We start from the raw sequence: 16,939 nt of genomic DNA, 5'->3' as shown, positions 1-16,939 counted from the left end.
CACTTTAAGGCCTGCTCTCGAATCACTTTGATTTTTGTTGAAGCAACTTGCATTGACTGCGTCCATTATGACGGTAAAAGTTTTTTTTCAGGGGCAAGTCCAACCTCTTGAGAAAACATCCCTAAAGGTGTAAAGAATTCATATGACACCATACGTTATGTAGTGGCTGGAGATCACGATAACTCTCGAACTGATCAACCGATTTTGTCCTGTTTACAGCGACATTATGTTTTTCGTGGACAAGTCCATGCTTTCCGGCATACTTGCCCAAAAGTTATACGATGACCCACTGAAATGACCAGTCTGCGCGGTATCTATCGAAAAGATATGACTCCTAAAATAAGATCCATAATGGATTATGTAGGTTCATTCCTTTAAGTACCTCCTCCGCAACACATTTGAACTTTAATCCTAATCCACATTCTTGTCGGTAAGTTCAAATGTCCAAAAAGGGCCGCAAAATTCTGCAAAGACCATAAATACATTCGATTTGTCCGTAGATGAAAGTTTCAATTTACATAGGCTGAGGGTATACATATCTCTGTCGGAAAAGCCGACTGATACTTTTTTACTTGTTATCTCACAACCCTCAACGAGATGGGGAGAAGAACTTGGAGAATGGAGAAGACTCAACTTATTCTCATTGAGAAATCTAATCGTATCTTTAAAAAAAAACTTATTATGCAAAACAAAAGACTTAAGACACAAACTTCAATTAAAAACCCATTTTCGAATAACATTTCAAAAAATAAACAACAAAACTCCGATTAATTTTTCACTCCTTTTGGTCACTGAGATCAAGTTTAGTACGATCTTACTAATGCCCTTACATAGTAGTTGTATACTGGAACCTGAGTACGTAGAGTGAAGTCTTGCCGGCGTGGCTTCTAGGCTATTACTGCGCCTGCTTCCGTCCCATTAAAACCTAGGAAAACTGCAAATATCAGCCAACGAACTCCACCCAAAGTATTGCAAAAGTGGTCCAGGGGGTGTCTGTGTAGGACAACTATTGTTAATATGCTATCATTACGTCCATAAAAAACATATGGTGGATCAGTTAACAGAGTGAAGCCTGTACTTTGCCACCTTAATGGAAACCCAATATTTGTTTTTTTTTATTTCTCCCATGAAGAAGACTTGACCTATTTTCATTGAGAAACATAATCGTGTCTATGACTTTTACAATGGAATGACTTGAGGCAATGCCTCTTGACGCCATCATCGTGTCTCACATGCCTTAGAATGTAAATCAATGAACCATTACGCCCTTTTACATTGAAGCCTCTCACCAATTAAATTCTTTCAAAAGTGCCTGAAGGTAATTCCATTCTTTTTTGTTGCTCCGACTGACTTCAAATACTTTAAGTTCTAGTTAAACAATAATGTGGCGATAATATCATCATGAATTGGAAACCAAAAACAAAAAAACTTTAATTGAATTAAGAAAACAAAAAGCACATATCAAAGAACGGAAGATGACTTTGCCGTCTTAAAACAACAACAACTAAATAAGCAACAAACAAAACCTAAATGCACGACAAAATCCATAAACCGCCAAAAGAACAAACAAACAATGCCAGGCAAATATTTAAATTAATATTCTGCAAACAAACAAAACCGAGAGCGAGCAACCAACCGTCGCACAAATCTACAGCACGCATATCTAAACTGCCACCGCATAAATGATAAAAGAATCAAAAGAATCGTGCATGGCGTGCGTTACTTAACACATCATAAACAATTATTACAACAACAACAAGAAAGCAAAAACCAAGTGAACAGAAGCCAGCAGCCAACTATACAGCAGTCAGACTCATCGAATTCCACATTATTCCGTCAATAAAGCAGAGTGATGATGGAAGCATGGATGATAGGGGTAATAATACTCCGCCAACAACAAAAACCAAAGCAAACAAAAAATTGGCAAAACCAATGCTTGGGGAGGAAACCCCATATATCGCTCCAACCAACCATCCATCCCGTCATCCGTTCTGTGTGTTGTTAAATCCGCATAGAGCGAGACGTGCAAAATTAAATCAAGACGATGGCGGCGGCGACATTTCTACTCCCCTATAAAAATGCTAATGACGTTGACGGCGAAAACTAGAAAACAACAACCTGTTGACAAGTTCAGCGCCAACAGCAACAACAACAACGGGAACAATGTCAAATAGCAACAACATTTGCTGCAAGCCAACCGCAGCAGCAGCAGCAACAACATTAGCCAGACCAACAATAATTCTCGCATAACACTTGGGGTTTTTTCGCCAATACACCACCAGCTTAGCCTTAGGTGACGCAGCCGTTACTGCTCAGCAACATCGAAGCCAACCAGCAGAATCTCTATCTCAACTTAATTTAAAAACACAAATGAGCAAAGCGATTGCTGGCTATAGATTTCAGTTTAATTCTTGTTGTCGGATAGATCGGTTCTAGTGGACTAAGAAAAGCGGGTGAAATACGTTCGTGCGTTACCTCGCTGGCTGTCTATTTTATTAGTCGCAAACAATTTGTCCACAAGGCAAAGAACACTCTGCACAGAAACACCCCTCCAATAGTTAGGCGGCGTTAAATCGTGTTGTAGTGTTGTTGTTTTTTGTGAGCGTTTTATTGGAATAAAAAAAAAAACAAAAGTTAACGGTAAACAAAAGAAATCACCATAAAGAATTTAATGAAATTTGAAATAAAATTTAAATTAAAATCTAATCAAACCACAAGAAAAGAAGAAGAAGAAAAGAATCGCTTAATTTCCTACCAAAAAAAAACAAAAAACAAAAGTTAACTAACCAGAATTTGTAAACTAACCGCAAAAGTAGTGATATTAACAACAACAACAACAACTAAAACAAATAATACTTGTTGTAACCCAACTTGCCAAGCTCAACCAAATAATCATCATCAACACAACAACAACAAACAAAAACGTAAGTATGCAGCATCTTATCTTGCCAAATTTGTTACAAAGCAACCAAAAATCAACTTGTCATTCATAAAAATTTTTAAATAAAACAAACGAAAACAACAGCAACAATGAAATTGGCAAAGTAACAAAAAAAACTCAATCTGTTTTACATTATTTGTTATTTGTGTAACACACATTAAGAGATAAAAAAAAAACAAAAAAAAAACTTCCGCCTTAAACCTGAAAATAAAATGCAATAATTTAAATGCAATCCTTACAGCAAAAAAATACAAAAACAAAAATAACAAATTTGCAACAATGAAAAAAAGGTTAGCAAAACCAATGCTAAGCTGTTCAAGAACAACAATCACCGCCAAAAAATTATAATACAATTTTTCACAAAACAGTTAGCCAACAAATTTCGAACGGGTTAAATGTTTTAAAACTGCTGGTCAAAACAAATATTTTGTGCAAAATAACATTTTAAATAGTTTGCAAAAAAAAACTAAAACTCTATTAGGCAAAAATTGTGTTAAACACAAAAAGTAAATAAAGAAAACAAACAAATAATTGTCCACCAGTGCCAAAAAACGGTGAAAGGAATGTAAATTTAGAAAAGAAAAAAAAATTAAAAAAAAAATTCAAAATGTGGAAAAAGAAAAAATCTTGAAATTAACAATTTTGCAAAGAAGACAAAAATGAAATAATAATCATTGGAGAAATAATTAGAAAAAAATAGAAAACAGTTCAAATAAAGTGAGTTGTATTCGCAAACTAATTAAATTGAAATTGTAAATATATTATACAAAACAAAAGACATAAGTCACAAACTTTAGCCAAAAAAAATGGCATGACCAACAAAATAAAAATATAGCATTAAAACAAAAGACTTAAGAAACAAACCTTATATTATTGGGGAAGCATTAAAAGCAATTGGTTTCACATAATTTCATGTATTTTGGGAAAAAAATTAACAAAAAAGTTTATAAGAAAAAAAAAAGATTAAAAGAAAAAGAGTAAATAAATAAAATAAAAAAATTAAAATTAAATAAAAAAATTAACTGAAATTTAAAATCAAAAAACAAAATCTTTGTCGTTCAAAACGAAAGACCTAAGACACAAACTTCAACCCATAATAAATTCTATTCAAATTACATTTCCAAAAATCAACGAAAAACAACAAAAACATTGCAATTTAAAACAATAGACTTACTCGTAAGGGGTTACCCCTAGTTGTGCAGGCCAAAAAAACTCATTTTTGATGAATTTTGTCAAAGAAACTACCAATATTTTTAGGCAGATATTTTTTGCACCTGAAAGAGCAGATGTTGAACTACTTCTGGCATTTTTGTTGTTGAAAAACATTGCGTAGTCTTGTGGTAAATGGCCACCTACGAAAGCCTTTTTATAAAAAAGCGTTTTGCGGTGCCAACGATAGCTCGAAAACGGCTGGGCCGATCTTCGTATATTTTTGTGGACGTTTTTAGAACCTAAAAATCTTGTCTTTAAGCGAAACCGAATTTTATAAAATTGTTTTAAAAAATTTTTAGCTGCCAAAGTCAAAATTTCGAATTTTAACGAAAAAAAAATAGTTTTTGTCCAAAATTCGGACAAAAAAAAAAATTAAAAAAAAATCTGTCTCGCTTAAAGGCAAGCTTTTTTTAAAATAAGCTCACCAAACTATATGAAGATCGGTCGGTTCATTTTCGCGCTATCGTTGGCACCGACTTCAAAAATGCCATTTCGAGAAACACGCGTTTAAAGTTTCCACGCTACATACAAATCACAATAAATTGCTCCCTTCCAATGCTCATATCTCAGGCAATTTTGATCGTGTTGATTTTTTTTGCGATTTTTTAAAGTGGCAAGTAAAGGTAACCCCTTAAGAAACAAAGCTTATATTATTGTGGAAGCATTTACAACACTGTGCTGTTATATAATTTGACAAATTTTGAACATAAGACTTTATAAAAAATATTTTTCATAAATTTACATCGTTGGATTTGGACAGACTTGACCTACGAATAATACATACGGTACGCCTTAACTAACTGTAAATGAAAGGTCCTTACACCTGAGAAGTTTTTGCGGATTTTGAAACCACAATGTTCATAATGAGAAAAAAAAAAACAAAAATCGCCGGAGAGATTTCCCAATAAATCGCGGCCAAAGATCATAGTTTTAGGATTTATTTAAGTTTTCACTGCTTTGCTTGGAAACATCTACAACATTTTCTCTAATTCCATTTCGATAAGACTTGCGGTTCCAAGCAAAATCGTAGAAACCTAAAAACACCCTAAAAATGTGAACTTTAACAGCGACTTATTTGAAAATTCCTCCGGCGATTTTTTAGTTATTAATTGACTGAATAAATCGAGCTAACATGACCTAGGGAGTTTGTATTGAACAAGTTAAATTCAGCTCATTAGGCATATCTAGTCAACTAAGTGTCTTGTAGAGTTGGGCAATCTAGTTCCCGGAGCGGATCGATTTTCCCAAAAGGAACTAGTTCCTTAATATAGTTCCATAGTTCCGAGACCGATATAGTTCAACGAATCTTTCTCTTTCATAATTCTTTTCGTTCCAAATAGTTCCGAGACCGAAATAGTTCAACGAATCTTCCTCTTTCGTCGTTCTTTTTGTTTCCTTTGTTCCAAATAGTTCCGAGACCGAAATGTTTTCATGGTTTGGTGGATGAATGACATAAAAATAAATAAATTGCAGCGAAAAAAAAAAACAGCAAAGACGAATGAATGATCGACGTAGGCTTTAAATTGAAGGAACGAGAACAACGAAAGGAACTATATAAATGCAAGAGCCCAGTATACATAGTTCCAATAGCTCCTTGTCCGGAATAGTTCCTTGGAACTAGTTTGTTCCGGAACTACACAACCCTAGTGTCTTGTCTAGAATCGATTCTCAATACATACACATGTAAAAATCGAAGAGGGTTTTTCTTCATGAATTGTAATGCCTTCAACTTTGGAAGTTTAAAAGATTGGCAGTTGCTTAGAACGCTAAGACCTCGACAAAATTGTCTGTTTGTTGGAGAGGAGCCACGTTCAAGCATCAGCCGGCTTCTGCTGTGAATTTTTATTTATTGTTGACTTATTAGGACGAAGGTCATTATTTATGAAAGTTTTTAATTAATTGAGTTTGTATTGAAAATGTGAATTCTAGCGAAGTCCCACACACCCAACCAATATGCTACAATAGTTTCGCTTATTGTTTCATTCAGCTCATCAGGCATATCGGATGTGAATGACTAGAAGACAAAGTTTGAAGTTTGATAACTTCTATTTATACAACTGTTATTGCATATTTGCAGATATGAAGTATTTTTGAAGCCTTTTCTTAATAATAACAATTGTTCCACGAACATCCCATACGGGACAAGGGAGACTTCTCTCATATCAATGAGCGCACCCCGATTCATATTAGCTCAATGATATGGGACCTACTGTTTATTGCCGAGTCCGAACGGCGTGTCTTAAGACACCACTTGTATACATGGCTGAAATACTCAGGAAATGTCGCCAACATTACTGAGAGGTATTTTGCCACCGTTGAAATTGTTGATGTTGCCCGGCCTGGGAATCGAACCCACGACCTTCAGCGTGCAAGGCGGGTGTGCATACCATTGCACCACGGTGGCACCCTTTTCTTAATCAAATATTCAAAAAGCTAAATAACCAAAAAATTAGATAAAAATATTTGAAGACCTGTGGACGAGACCTGATTCCATATACAAGTTATTGTATACCCTCCGTCTCTAAGTATGCGATATTATATACACTCTGATACGACCAAAAATGGGTCTCATCGAAAGAGAAATCCGTTTCAGACAATTGGATTCGATTTTCGAACTTATCAACCGATTTGGTACAAGCTTTGGACCGCTTAATATTTTGTCCCAATTTAGGTTAAGTTCGGAGATGATCCACATCGATCCATCAACTTCGGGTACCTCCACCACAAAAGTTCAAAATGTTTGGCAAAGTTGCAGTTTAAGGAGAATCATTCTATCTTTTTTAGCTCTAAAAACCATGTAGGAATAATTGCAAATTTTTTATATTCATTCCCAATGTGCATCAAGTTCCAAAAAAGACAACACTCTCACAAACATTCACAATTTTCGAAAAATTGCAGTATATGAGCTGTTCACGAATTGTTTTGATGGCCAACTGTAATGGTTTTAATCCAACTGGCCAACTGTAATGGTTTAAATTAATGTTTAACATTTGAAATTGAATGAATTCGTTGTGTTCCTATGAGTTTTTTTTTTTTTGCAAATTTGTGTTTCGGGTATTATTTCATTCTATTTTTCTTCTTGATTGATTTGTTTTCCCGGAATTGTATATGCATATTGAAGTTCGTTAATGGAAACAAGATTTTTTTATTATCTACAATAAAGCTCTGGAGTTTGTTTAGTCTCTCAAGATATTTTTCAATCCTTACCTTACCTGAAATAAAAAATGTTTTAATAAAAATGTATTATTTTATTATTGATGACGATTTAAAGAATCCTCGAACAGCCCATAAAATGGCGTCTTCGTTCCTCCACCCTGCGTGGCACGCTAACTAGAGATAGAAATTATCCAAAAAAAAAAATCGATCCAGTTCCAAGATGGACTATGACGGTCCCTTCCTTTAGCTATTTCCTCTGCGAAAGTTCATCACTTTAATCCAGTATACGTCCACTTCTTCGATCTTGTTAAATTTATAATAGCAGATACTATTTAGCAGTTCACTTAATAGGTTAAACATTAATAAATGTTCCTAAAAATTCGTTGTGTTACTATGATTTTTTTGAAAATTCTGTTTCTTGGTCTGTTCCTTGACTTTTAAAAATGGTAACAGTGAAAAAATGGTAAAAGTGGTAAACTGCTATCATATAAATTGTATGCTATTAAAAGTAAGGGAACACTTTACAGGTTAAAAATAATAAGAAATGGTAACCTCAGGCAAGTAAAGGAACAGAGCATCTGATATTATTTCCTTCTATTTTTCATAAGTCTGATTGTTTTGTTTTCCCGGAATTGTATATGTATATTGAATATCGTTAATGGAAACAAGATTTTTTTATTATCTGCAAAAAAGCTCTGGAGTTTGTTTAGTCTCTGAAGATATTTTTCACTGCCTCAAATAAAAAGTATATTTAACAAAATATAAACGATTTTCAATAAAAAAATTATTATAGAATTATTAATGGCGATTTAAAAATCGTTCCCTTACCACTGTACCGGAAGTTGAAATCTTCATCAGTAGTTTTTGAGTTCTTGAAGTTTTTAATCTTTCCTCCAAGAAGTCAATAATTCTTATGTATTTATTTCATATCAGTGTCTCACATAGGAGTTACTTATTCATTTTGAGTCGTTTAAACGCTCTATTACGCGTTATATTTTTCCTGGAGCATAATTGTCTTAGCCTCACAATTTGTAACTTCCATTCCTTCAAGTATCTGCTACGCAAAATGGCAATTAGACTTTAATCCAAGTTTAGGCTTTTCTTCAATCTTGTTAAAGTTTTAATATGTAGCTAAAATAAATAAAAAGTAGTCGCTATATAGTACATAATTTTTTTTTCCTGGGGCAATACTTTCTTGGATATGAACCCTGAAATATTTCAATATTTAGGATCACTCCTTCACACACCTCTCGCACAAAAGTTTTTAATAGTCCTCTATGCAATAAAAGACCATGTCTTCTATGCTTTAGAAAGCCTCTATGATTAGGAAGAGCTTGTCTTCTACGCTTCTGATGACCTTGTCTTCTAGGCTTTAGGGGACCATGTCTTTATTCTATGGAAGATCATGTTTTCTGTGCTATATTAGAGCATGTCTTCTTAATAGGACTCGAACTGATAGATATTTCCTTTGTCCTTTATGAAGTATTTGACCCGAAAATCAGTCTGATTATGTAAATTGTCAAATATTTCCATATATTGACTATCGATTTCTTTGTTTCCAGCGGTCATAACGAACCAAGTTATATGTCTAATTTGTTTTTTCTATATTGAGATATATTTATTTCGAAGTTTTCACAATTACCAATACAGCGTCCGACTAAATGGTATATTCATATATCTAATTTGCAATTTTTCTAAAACGTTCTATTATTAATTCTAAAGGATACATTTTTGTTTATTCATTCAACCATGCGTTGACATCCAAAATTAGTTCTACAAAAAATAATAACATTATTTAAACATATTTGGAAAATATGAAAAACTTAACATAAAAATTGATAAATTTACATTCTAACCTTATCACAAAAAATCATAATCAGTAAATTATGAAATTCAATTTGAATTTCTAAAACTGTCCATTACCATTTAATACAAAATATAACAGAGTATTCAATGACTTTGACTTTTAAAAAATTCTGCACGGCAATGTCATGGTTAAACCATTTTTTAACGAATTAAAATTCTTTGCATGAAACGGAAGGCACCTACAAACTATGGCAATCACATGCCAAAAAAAATAATAAAATTAAAAGTTCAAAGCTTAGTATGGAAAAGAATATAATTGAAGTCTAACAGAAATACTGAGTCATAAAGAATGGGAAAATCCAAAATAAATCAACAAAGAAGAAATGAAAACAAAATTTGCGATCTCTACTCCCAAAAAAAAAAAACAAAACGTTGACATATAAAATACTATATAGTAATTAAAACAAACTCCAGCTCTATTTCCACAATATTATTAAACGAGACCCAAATTCAATATTCAAAATAAAGTCCCAAATAATGAAAATAAATCTAAAGAGAAAGGTGTCTTTCCCAGTTTTTTTTTTTTTTTGTTCTTTTTTCGTATGTCTCCCCTCAAAACAACAAATGGAACAATTTCATGCCATCACCAATAATCAAATCAATTGATTTATATATTTAAATGGCACAAGTTTTATGAGTTCTCCATTGTGAGCTATGCAAAATTTTAATTATTTTTATTTCGTATCTCATTAGTATTTCGGTATAGCATCTAGGAAAAAACGAAAACAAAACATTTGAAAACTTGAAATAAAGAGTGTTTTGTTTTTATTCTACAAGTTTGCAAAAAAAATCCAACGACAAGACGTGCGACTGGCAGCCAGTGTGATGTCAAAACATTAAAATCTATTCGATACTCTCGAAATTTTGCAAAATTAGTAATTCAATAAGTTATACTATAAGTAGGAATAGGTAAGCTTAAACTTGATATACAACATAGAGAGCATGTTTTAAAGAACTGTTTACAGAACCAAAAGAAACCGACTCGATCAATAGGCATCAAGGCAAAACAAAATTTAAATATGAGGAATTTTATTTAGTTGCTAAATTTTAGGAATGGCAATTTTAAATTAACTCGGAACTTCTTGGAATTTTGTTTTCATAATAATTTATTAGCAACCCGTTTTGCAAAAATACTTTTTTAAAATAATTATTAATATAAATATCATAATTTTAATTATATAACGGATAAGAATATCTTGCCTACTAAGTCATAGAAGACTTGTCTTCTACATTTTAGAATATTTTGTATTTTCTACCATAGAAGACGTCGCCTTCTATACTATAGAAGTCCTTTTCTTCTATGCAATGGAAGGCTTTGTTTACATTGTCATAGTTATCCTTGTCGTCTATGCTATAGAAAGACATATCTTTTATGCTACATCAAAGTACCATCCTTGATTTGTTTTCCCAGAATTTTATATATTGAATTTCGTTAATGGAAACAAGATTTTTTATATCTGCAATAGTGTTTTGGAGTTTCTTTAATCTTTGAGTGCTATCCTTACCTGAAATAAAAAGAAACCAATATGTTAAACAATAAGATTATATGTTATCAAAAACATTTTTTAATTACCTGAAGTTTAGACCAATATGTCGCATGTTATGAGTCATTTAATCTACGATAGGTTTATGGATTTCCACTAAGATTTTTATTTTATTTAGTATTATTTATAAAGATTTAATTTCGTAATTGTTGCCCATGATCATTTAGACTTTATAGGGGCTAAAAGGGTTTACACGATTACAACTATGATTTTTTATTCCTGAGATCTTTCCCAAGGTTACTAGAGTTGTGTAGTTCGCGAACGAACTAGTTCCTGAAGGAACGACTGAACTAGATCACTCGAAGTCGTTCTTTATAGTTCAGTCAAAGAACGAAAAAATGTCAGCTGTTTCAATAAATAAATACAATAAATAAATAAAAAAAATCCAATTTTCCTTGCGGCAATTGTCAGTTTTTCGGTGAGAGAGGGTGTTGAGAGGCAAAGGGTTACCATATACCTCACCTATCTCTCCATCAAACTGACAATTGCCGCAAGAAAACTGCCTAATGTAAATATAGACAAATTAACTGAACTACTGAACTAAAAGAACGACCTAGTTCAATCAAAAGAGCTGAACTAAAAAGATCGATCAGCTAAACGAACTAGAAAGCACAACTCTAAAGGTTACTGATCTATGATGTCTGTGATCGATACTTTTGTGCCATTGAAGACAAGGTCCGTTTTAAGCCATTGAAGATCATGTATTCCATTAAATTGAAGACCATGTCTTCTATTCTCTCTTCCATATGTTTTCTATGCTATTAAAGAGTCGGACTTTTATTCCATAGAAGTCGATGTCTTTATACTGTCATATCGAAACATCAAAATATAATTAAAGAACTGCAAAGAATGACTTATGAAATAATTTCTACTAAAAAGAAAATAAACAAAAGTCTTAAGAAACATTTCTCATATCAACAACATCCGCTTAGCCAGTGAGAGAGGGAAAAACAAATAAACAAAAGACTTCAGAAAAAAACTTCAAATTACAAAACTATTAAAAACAATGCTTCTATCGATCTCTATAATATTACAAACATGAGTTGCCAAAAATGAGAGAAAAAATCAAACTACTTGAAATCCATAACAGAAGAAGAAGAGGTTCCTTTCACTACTAACACCCATGTTTTGTTTGTTTGCTTAGCTGTTGTTAGAAATGTAAATATGAGTGCGATTTTCGGTATTTTAAGTAGTTTTGCGGGGGTTAATATCGTCTTATTGCTGGGATTTTCAATTATTTTCTTAATTAATATCATTAATACCTTTAATCCAAATACTTTTTTGTCTCTTGTATGATTTAATGGAAAATGTTTTTTATCTATTTTCTTTTTTTTCATTATTTCTAGATGAATGATTACTGGCACATACCACGAGCCTCACTCTCACCATCCTCCGCATCATCTGCTGTGTCATCGGCTTCATCAACACAACGTAGCCACAGATCGTTAAACAACACATCAAAGCTAACACCCACACATTATCGGCAACAACCACCATTAACGACAACGCTACAATATTATGATGATCAGTTAGCACAAAGACATCAACAGCAGCATCATCATAGCCATCAAGGAGGACGTTCTTCATCTGGCAGTAGACGTAATAGTGAAATGAGTTCATATAACCATCATCATCAGTCACATGCTGTTAATGCTGCCGGCAATCATATAATTGGTAATAAAAGAGGTTCCAGATCCTCCCAGGGTAGCAGTGATAGTAACAATAGTACAAGAGTAAGTTTTTTCCCTCTACTCTAAATTACCCAGCAAATAATTAATTTTTCTTTCTTCTTTCAGAGTGCGGCTTCTGGTTCTTTGCTGTTAACAGCAGCAAATTTAGAACGCATGACCGAAATTCAACGTAAACAAGATAAACAATCCCGTCACAATACCCCCCCATCTACCCACAACAATCTCTCACGCTCACATATAACCCCCAGCTCAGTTTATAGTGCAAATCTGTTACATGCTGCTTCGGCTAGTAGAGATGGCCACAAATTGGCCACTATTTCTGGTGGCGATTATGTTGTGGACGTAGATCAACCAGATAATGTTGCTGCCGGTGGGGGAAAAAACGCTGCCGCCATCGAAATTGATCCCAATTTAAATTTTATTAAAACCAAAGATTTGGACACTGTGTCCATAGCTAGCTCAATGCATTTTACCATGGTTAATGGAGAGGCTGGTGCCAATAAGAAGACCAAAAAAGGTCTTTGTGATCGTGGACGCCAAGTGACGGTATTAATTATTAGCATGAGTACAATATTCTTGTTGCTAATAATGGGTATGGTCTATGCATTGGAAAGTAAGTAGCTCAAATATTTTATTTGCTTTTTCAAGGGGGGTGGAGCGAAATTTGAGTAGTATGTACTTGGCAAAAAAAGGAATCAGGGTCTTCTCATTAACTCTATCTTTTCATTCGAACATCGTCACAGGAACGAATGAGACTTCTTCGAACTAATAAGCTCGACCCGATTCTATATTTAGTTTTCAGGAAGTCTTCCCACGATATTTTAACCGGCAATCCTAAACTTGCTTCCACAATTAGTCAATTTTCCTTAGTCTTTATTTAAAGAAATAGGTATGTGGAGTAGAAACTAATATTCCTACGATTAAGGTGGTTACTTCAAATTGTAAACATTAATTAATTGTCATAACAATTGTGTCTGTCCCTATATTTTTTTGAAAAATCTGTTTCGAATATAGTTTCAATCTATTTTTCTTAAATTTATCATTCTTGATTCGTTTCCCCACAATTATATAAATATGTTTAATTTTGTTAATGGAAACAAGATTTTTTTAATATCCGCAATGGAGTTTTAAAGTTTATTCACACCTATATTGAATTTCGTTAATGGAAACAAGATTTTTTTATTATTCAGCAATGGGATTCTGGAATTTGTTTAGTCTTTGATTTATTGAATTTCGTTAATGGAAACAAGATTTTTTTAGATATCTGCAATAGAGTTATTGAGTTAAGTTAATGGTTTAGATGGCTAAAAAATTAAGATATTTTTCACTATTTACCTTACCTGAAATAAAAAGAAAATATAATATTTAACAGCTGTAGTCAGAATCACAAGGACTACCTACCTCGAAGAAGATTTCAAAACAATCTTTAAACGGCCCTTAAATGGCACTTTCACTCCTTTACCCTTGCACCAGAAGTTGAATATTTCATCAGTAATATTTGAGTTTTTGAATTAATACATTAAAATTACTCCTCCAAGAAGTCAATAATTCGTATGTATTATTTCATATCAGCGACTGTCATAAGAGTTAGTTATTGTTTTTTTTAATTCGTTTAAGCGTTCTATTTTTCCTGGAGAATCGTATTCCGTGTCTCTATTTAGGGAGCCCATATATCTGTCAACATAATTTTTAACTGTTGGTTTGTTGGTTACTTTCATCCTAAGGAACAAATTATTTATTTTCGCTTTTTTTAATAACATCTTCCATACTTACAATTTTCTGCTCAACTGCCATATTTTGATTGGGGAATTACTCACGAAATAATTTCCTACCTTCTCCCATCGTATTAGACATGATTTGTTTCTAGAAATTTCTTTATTCAATTTTAACTCCAAAGTTTTTTGCATATTTTGTTTGGAAAGAGTATTATGCTAACTTTACATTTACGAAATCCACTCGATTTCAACTGTCAATTCCATAGCTCAAACGTCAAATGAAATCTCATCTGGATTTCATTTTACGTTTAACCTATGGATTTGACAGTTGAAATCGAGTGGATTTCGTAAATGTAAACCAAGCATTAAGAGTATTGTTTAATTAAAATCATTAGTTCTATTCGTCTCGATTCAGTGAATGATTTAAAACTAATTATCACGATTTTGCCCATCCTCTTTTTCTACAAGTTCGTTTATTAATTTTAACAAAATTTTAACAACAAAATATTAATACAAATCTTCTGTCTGCATTTTTTTCTTTCTAGTGCGTGCCCGGGAAATGCCTCAAAGTTAACTACAATTCTCTAATAATAAAAAGTAAATAGAGAGTCACCTCTAAGCAACTCTTTGAACACACATAAAAAGAGAAGATTTGTTCGCATTGCAAACAAACCCCTTCTTTTTTGACACGTTGAGAGGAAACTGAAAAGAGATTGAGTAGAGGGCTCTGAAGAGAAATAAAAGCTCTTTACCAAGAAGAGTTGAATAAAAAACAGCTGTTCATACAGCCATAAAAAATAATAGTAAAACAATTATTAATTTATATTTATAAAACAAAAGAAATTGAAAAAAATTGTTAATTAAATATATGTTTTTTAGTAAATAAGTTATTTATTTTCTTAATTATAACAGACATCTTAATGTAATTTAAGAAGAAGAAAAAATCAAAGAAAACTTGCATATTCACACAGCATTCTATGTCATTTCAATGAAGAACAACAAAATAAATATCAACAATAGAGAATTTAATTATAAAATTATAATTAATATACTTATTACAACAACAAAAAATCAAACAAAACACCACACAAGCAATGAATTGTGATCAATTTTTGAGGTCTAATATAGCAATATAGAAAAACAACAAAACAAAAATAACAAATAGTAAACATAATTAAAAATAAAAAAATAGTATAACATTATCATTTATTCACCTAACATTAAGGCTAACTAAAGAGAGATCACACTACTCGACTCATTTTTTCAGCATTCATTATTTTTTGTATCATTTAAGTATGTATATTTAATTATTATTATTATTTTTACAAGTATTTTTAGTTTCCATTTCATTTGATATATTCCATTTAATCATTGAAAACTTGTTTTAATATTTTATAATTGTTTTGTAATTTTGTGCAACAACAAATCAAGAGTCAGAATAATATTTTTAACTTTTAATACTACTTAAAAGAATCCCTTTTTTGTTTTTAATTATAAAAAATAGTCTGTAATATTTTTGTATTTTTCAACAACGAATTACAAAACACACAATGTATTCACAAAAACTATAAAATGTTCTTAAATAGTTATAATTTTAAAGGTTGTTTTGTTAACTTTCAATAAGAAAAAAATCGTCTTTAGCTATCTGTTTCAAAATTCGTTAGGCAATTCGTTTGCTATTTGGACATGATCAGTGGTAGTTGTATAAGATTGTATATCTACCACAATCTGTCACTGCAATCCATATGTATTACATTAAATATATACTATATATTTGTTAATAGTATAATAAAACATTTATAAGCTGATAAATATTATTTTAAATTAAAAGAATTATAATTGTTTATCCCTGTGATATGTTTAATAAAAATAAATATAATTCATATATAAATTGGAAATGTAAACGATTTTTTATTTTACAATTTAAGGGCGGGCGAACGGAAAGTCTGTTCTGATGTGTGTCAACTTGGTCTTGTACAATCTCACAATCTCCCTTAAACAATGAATTTACCAGCCTTATATATAGGTGATATTAAAATCCGAGCCGATTTTCACAAATTTTTGTAGGATTATTTTTTTAGCCACAACAAAGAACTGGTAGCAATTTTTTCATCGAATACACAATAAATGTGGTTTGTAGAGCGCATTTAAACCAATACAAATTATTATGGAGGCCCAGTGCCACTTGTTAACATATTCCGATTGTGCTGAAACTTTGGCAATCTTAAAATCTAACAAAACTAAACAGTTTAGGGTTGTGCCGCCTAAAAAATCAGACATCGAATTTTTCCCTTTGAGTTAAAACCGCCTTAAGCTGAATGTAGCGTAAACACGGCCCAAAGTAATCAGAATATGAGACACCCAGTGTCCGTCAAAGTTACCTGCAGAGGATGGTCAAGGTCACACGCAGAGGATGGTCAGTCATATGCGGAAAGGGTCAATAATGCCAATGCCATCCGCCGCCCAACATATATAAAATCTGGCCCAATATTAAGCCTTATCCCAGCAACAATCCCCTCACTTAACTGAAATATCACCCGTCCAACAACCCTATGCACCCTTTAACTCAACCTGCTACAAAGTAATAATAGCCCTAAGTTAACTGGCAGATTGGCATTTGCCACACCAACAACATAAATATACATACATATGTTCCCACAACATCCCTGAAGGGACAAGGGAGCCTTCTCTCATATCAATGAATGCACGCCGATTCATATTGGCTCAATGATATGGGACCTACTTTTTATTGCCGAGTCCGAACGGCGTGTCTTACGACACCACTTGTAGAGAAGTTTTTCATGGCTTAAATAC

The 16,939-nt window shown here is 32.4% G+C and overlaps 1 protein-coding gene across 2 annotated transcripts in view; it reads left to right on the top strand.

Moving 5' to 3' along the window:
* The window catches only part of LOC141401812 (uncharacterized), a 178,527-nt gene extending 163,321 nt beyond the window's left edge, over positions 1–15,206 (top strand). Inside the window, exons 1-4 of one of the 2 annotated variants that reach the window (XM_073982334.1) lie at positions 2,389–2,924; positions 12,066–12,452; positions 12,516–13,023; positions 14,671–15,206. In XM_073982334.1, coding sequence (XP_073838435.1) covers positions 12,066–12,452; positions 12,516–13,023; positions 14,671–14,699 — 924 coding nt within the window. In that variant the 5' untranslated portion in view covers positions 2,389–2,924 and the 3' untranslated portion in view covers positions 14,700–15,206. Of the gene's footprint in view, positions 1–2,388; positions 2,925–12,065; positions 12,453–12,515; positions 13,024–14,670 lie in introns of those variants that run through there. The other variant, XM_073982333.1, reaches the window with a different exon arrangement.
* Positions 15,207–16,939: the final 1,733 nt, after the last annotated feature.

Source organism: Musca autumnalis, unplaced genomic scaffold, assembly GCF_047663935.1.
Source record: "Musca autumnalis isolate F117 unplaced genomic scaffold, ASM4766393v1 scaffold_4, whole genome shotgun sequence".
Lineage (NCBI taxonomy): Eukaryota > Metazoa > Arthropoda > Insecta > Diptera > Muscidae > Musca > Musca autumnalis.
Note: the sequence above shows the minus strand (reverse complement) of the source record. Positions and strands in the feature narration are given on the sequence as shown.